The sequence below is a fragment of the Mastomys coucha genome, unplaced genomic scaffold, assembly GCF_008632895.1.
Source record: "Mastomys coucha isolate ucsf_1 unplaced genomic scaffold, UCSF_Mcou_1 pScaffold13, whole genome shotgun sequence".
Taxonomy (NCBI): domain Eukaryota; kingdom Metazoa; phylum Chordata; class Mammalia; order Rodentia; family Muridae; genus Mastomys; species Mastomys coucha.
In genome coordinates this window covers 69,588,507-69,593,841 of record NW_022196895.1, presented here as the reverse complement: position 1 = coordinate 69,593,841, position 5,335 = coordinate 69,588,507, and the positions used below count along the sequence as shown (strand labels likewise).

Genomic DNA, 5,335 nt, shown 5'->3' with positions numbered 1-5,335 from the left:
CCACCCTCTAAGTTACCTTGTTTGAGTGCTGTTGCTTTGTTCTGCTTTGTGCTTTTGGTGAGGCAGAGGGAATAATAATATAAACAGGGTTTTTTTTTTTAAGATTTATATATTTTATATATGTGAAAACACTGTCACTGTCTTCAGACACACACCATAAGAGGGTGTCAGATCCCATTACAGATGGTGGTGAGCCACCATGTGGTTGCTGGGAATTGGAACTCAGGACCTCTGGAAGAGTGGTCAGTGCTCCTAACCACTGAGCCATCTCTCGAGCCCATATAAACAGTTTTTATGAATTAAACTTATAGTCCCATTCAGTCATCAGAGTATCTGGTTTATCCTGGAAATACAGATGGCTCCACTGTCATGGCATAGCTCTCTGTGTGTGTGCATATAATTGCATAAAGAAAGCGCGTGGGAGACTGACTTTCCTTAACAAGGCAGCATGGCAAGTGTGCTCTGTAACAGTGGTGTAGTTGTATCATCCCCCCGCGTAATACACTGTGGGGGACATCATGGCATAGTAGGAAAAACTGTTGGCTTTAGAGTTATAAAAATCTGGATTCAAATTTAACTGCTCCAGACTTGATACACACTGTTTCCAAACTCCTTGAGAACATCACATCCCTAGTTTCTGCTTTACTTGTGGGTTTGTTTGTTTGTTTGTTTAAGCAGTGAACAGAAGGTAGTAACAATCCAACAAGGTTTTCAGGACCAGTGAATGAACTGAACACCACATACAAAGCTGCCAACACAGAGCTAGCTGGACAGACGCTCCATAGGTGGCAGCACGTTAATGTCACTGTCTTCACTTCGCTCCTGAGCTTCCCACTGTGGAGGAGTCTTTCTTATTTGAGATGCTATTTATTACCAGTTTTACTGTTATAAACAGAGTAGAAGTGTTAGGGTTTCAAGAGAGCCTCCTTTCAATAAAAGAATTTAAAGGATTGTTAGGTGGTAAATGATTTCTTGTTTCCAGGTAATTTAGTTGTCTAATGTAACTGTAAGATTTAATCTTTTATGAATTTTCCTGAATAAGTGGCCAGAAAAATTGGGACTATTTTGTGTCATTAACAGGGCAGGTGTTTGTTTGCCAGTGGCAGTCCGTTTGAGCCGGTGAGACTCCAGGATGGGCGAGTGTTCACCCCAGGCCAAGGCAACAATGCTTATATTTTCCCAGGTAAGTGCCGCCATTACAGATGTCATAGGTCCATCGTTAACTGCATAAGAATATTTCAGAGGACTGACTAAGAGCACTAGCGGTTTCCCAGAGAACCTGGCTTGGTTCCCAGCACACCCTCATGGTGGTTCCAGTTCCAGGGAAGCTGGCAGCTTTGTCTGACTTTTGTCAGCAGAGACATACACCCAGGCAAAATATCCAGATAACATAAAATAATAAACAAACGTGTTCATGGAGCTCTTTAGAGTTTGAGGTCAACATAACGGATAGTATTGACTGAAGTGTGATATGTCTGGGGAAACAAGGAATTCAGGAATTCTGACCTGCTCTGATTTCTTTGAAAATGTCATCATGCTGTTAGGCTTTGTTACAGAGATAATACAGGGCACATTTCATAACATACAGAGGAACAGAAGGCCGTGGATTTCAGCTCTTATACCTTTTCATCACACTCTGGAATATGACTGCTGTCCGCTATTTGCCTTTTTCTTGTGGATACAGTCAGCAGATGGATCCCTTTATCGTGGGCCTTGTAAACTGTAGGTGTGGCTTTCCCAGTGGGAGGCATCAGCAGTGCTACACACCTTCCTTCTGACCCTCTCCGGCCCTGCGTCTGCCTTGTTCTCCTGTCGTTAGCTTTACCTTATACAACAGAGGGTTTTGTTAGAAGTTTACATTTTCATGTCAGGTGTGTGTGTACATGTGTGTATGAATATGTGCACACAGAGGCAGAGGAGGACATGTGTGTGGTATGTGTGCACATGTGTGTATTAATATGTGCACACAGAGACAGGAGGACATGTGTATGTACAGATGTGTGTATGAATATGTGCACACAGAGACAGAGGAGGACATGTGTGTGTGCAAATGTGTGTATGAATATGTGCACACAGAGGCAGAGGAGGACATGTGTATGTACACATGTGTGTATGAATATGTGCACACAGAGGCAGAGGAGGACATGTGTGTGGTGTGTGTGCACATGTGTGTATGAATGTGTGCACACAGAGGCAGAGGAGGACATGTGTGTGGTGTGTGTGCATGTGTGTATGAATATGTGCACACAGAGGCAAGGGAGGACATGTGTATCCTTTACTGCTCTCTGCCTTATTCCTTGAGGTGTGGTCTCTTTCTGAACCTGGAGCTCATGTTCTTTCAGCCAGTATGGCAGCCAGCAAACCACAGCGATTTTGTTTCCGTGCCATGGTACAAGTGCAAACAAGACCATGCCTGGCTTTTTATATGGGTCCTGGGATCCAAACTCCGGTCCTCATGGTTCTACACAAGCTGTCTGAACCACTGAGTTGTCTCTTCAGTTCCAAGGATTACGTTTTCACCAGCCTGTCAAATGAAGAAAGGAACTATGTTACTGTTTAGCTTTGATCCTGTTCCTCTCTTGGTGATGCTCAGTTGCTATTTCTACACTGTAGAATTCTTTGGCAGGTGTGTGGTGATCTACCAATTTCCGTGCTCTGTCTAGATTGATTGAGTATTCAAAACTATGATTATGCCAGGCAGTGGTAGTGCACGCCTCTAATCCCAACACTTGGGAGGCAGAGGCAGGCGGATTTCTGAGTTTGAGGCCAGCCTGGTCTACAGAGTGAGTTCCAGGACAGCCAGGGCTACACAAAGAAACCCTGTCTTGAAAAAACAAAAAACAAAACAAACAAACAAACAAAAAAAACAAACAAACAAAAAACTATGATTATATAAAAGTCTTGATTACATAATTAGTATTCACCAACTAGATTGTCAACTAGGTAAGTGCAGCATTGGCTGTCATTTGTCTACAGGAATCAGTGTGGTGCCCCTTTCGGTTTCCTGTCCTCACTTGTTGATCTCTGCGGTAAAGCGTCTCAGAGCTCATTTTCTGCACAAGTGCCCACACTCTATCCTGTGTTTCTAGAGTGTATCTTTGAATAAGGTTTTTAAAAAAAATTCTAAAGAACATGTAGAACCACGTGTGGCCATACAGGTCCAATCCTAGCACTTGGAGGCTGAGGCAGGAGAATTACCATGAGTTTGAAGCCACATAGCAAGTGCAGGTCTGCCAGGATTGCATAGCAAGACCTCCTCTCCAGAGAAACGAAGGGTGTGAAAACGTTGTGAGTTTGCAAACCTGAAGGATCTTCGTTTGTTCTCTTGCTGGATGGATGTTTGAGTGAGATTTGTAAAGTCATTGTTCTCAGACTGTTGAGACCTCTCCTCCAGCCTGTGGTGCTGATGGGAAATCCGAAGTCGGGACTGGCTCATTCACCTCCCTCTGTCACAGTCCTGGCAGTTTTCCCGTGCAGTGGATGATGATCGCTGGGCTGTGGCTGGGTGGCATTCTTTTCGTTTGTCAGCACATATGTGGGTGCTGGACTTTTACTTTCTTTCCTCATTTCCCTTCCTGATCTTTTTCTATATGAGTCTTATGTTTGCTCGTAGTTAAATCCCTGTATTGTCCCTGTCTTGTGGTTCTCACTTTTTAAAAAAAAAAAAAAAGTTTTATTTATTTATTTTATCTGATAGCATCTTTTTATTTTCCTTTGTAGAAAAACAGAGTTGGCCTTTATAATTCAATTTCTTTTTTTTTCTAATTGATTTAAGTTTTATTGTATTATGATGAGAAAAAGTTACATGATTTCAACTTATCTGAATTTGTTAACATTTAAAAACATATTTTAAGTAAATAGAATTAAATCACATTCTTGTTTCCCTTTTATACCCCAACTCCTCCCAGCGACCCTCCTTCAATACCTACAATACATTATTTGTCATATTCTTTAAAATTTATAAAATAATATAATAGTAAAAATGAGTATTATAAAAGTTGTTTGATATAAAACAACAATTTAACAGGCTTATATAGATGCTGTTTCCAGCAATACTGAAAATACATACCTTTTTCTCAATATGAATTTTAAATAACTCCAAACATACTAACTGTATATTTTAAAATAATACATCACTACTAGTATTTTTTTAATGGGCATAAATATATAAAGTCTTTGTTTGTTTGTTTGCCTTTTTGTTTAGTATTTAGTAGAGCTTAAAATCTTGGCTCTTACTGTGGTACAAGCCCAAAATAAGAACAATTTTCAGATGTTGGATTTCATCGTAATAAGGCTGTACTTCAATGACCCTCACATCACGAAAGGATTTTACCTCCATCATAACTAAGCTGAGAGTTGACAGTTCTGCTGTGCCAAGGAATGAATTGTAGGCATGATTTTTGGATACAGACTTCCTGCTATGGTCAAAGCTATTTGACTTGAGTGAGTGACTTTATTCTCAGCCCACAGAGAACAGGTTACATTCATTTATGAAATGGTGTGTGTATTTAGATGGTCTATCCATAAAGTCATTCACCAACTGTTTCAGTAAACAATGGTTCTGCTTGGAGGTTGGCATAGACATTAAGTGAAGATAAGAATCTGGTTCATTGGCTGTGATGATTTGGAAAAGCATTCAACTTAGAGAAAGAGTAATTTATAAAGTCCTCTTCAAACTTGATACACTAGTTACAATTGTCAAGCAAAGCATTCAGTCTCACTCTTTGTTGTTCTCTTACAAGCCATCTCCCAAGTTAATTGTCTACATTTCTTTTGGCTGTATAAATACTTTTGGAATATGTAAGCTGTTCTGAAAACCATAGTATAGTGTAAAAACATGAAATAAACAATACTACTAATAGAGAGGCTGAGATAGGAGAAGCAAGATTTCAAGACCATTATGTGCTATACAGCAAGATACTGTCACGTACAAACAAGCACAAAGTGTTTATGAATTGTACAGTAATGGACCTATTTCTCCAATTACCAAATTAAAGAGACCATTGGATAACAGTCAACAAATTTCTAATTCCTCACATTTTTGGATTTCAATTGATTAGGATATGTTGGTAATATTAATTTTCATATTAAGATATTAAGAAAAAGTAATTGTTACTTCCTGTTGTTTTTGTTGTAAGAGGTGGAATTAGGTTTATGTGGGTTTGTTGAAAGATTACTTTCTTGTTTCTTCTAGGGTGTAGTTTTGCTCCTTATGTTGGTGTTTTCCACCTGTTATCCTTTGTAGGGCTGGATTTGTGGAAAGATACTCTGTAAATTTGGTTTTGTCATGGAATATCTTGTTTTCTCCATCTATGGTAATTGAGAGTTTTGCTGG

The 5,335-nt window shown here is 39.7% G+C and overlaps 1 protein-coding gene across 4 annotated transcripts in view; it reads left to right on the top strand.

The window, feature by feature from the left end:
• Me2 (malic enzyme 2) overlaps nt 1-5,335 on the top strand; it is a 50,924-nt gene that overhangs the window by 36,727 nt on the left and 8,862 nt on the right. For all 4 annotated transcript variants that reach the window (XM_031366008.1, XM_031366009.1, XM_031366007.1 and 1 more), the window contains exon 13: nt 1,081-1,183. In XM_031366008.1, the coding sequence (XP_031221868.1) occupies nt 1,081-1,183 (103 nt within the window). The remainder of the gene's footprint in view (nt 1-1,080; nt 1,184-5,335) is intronic.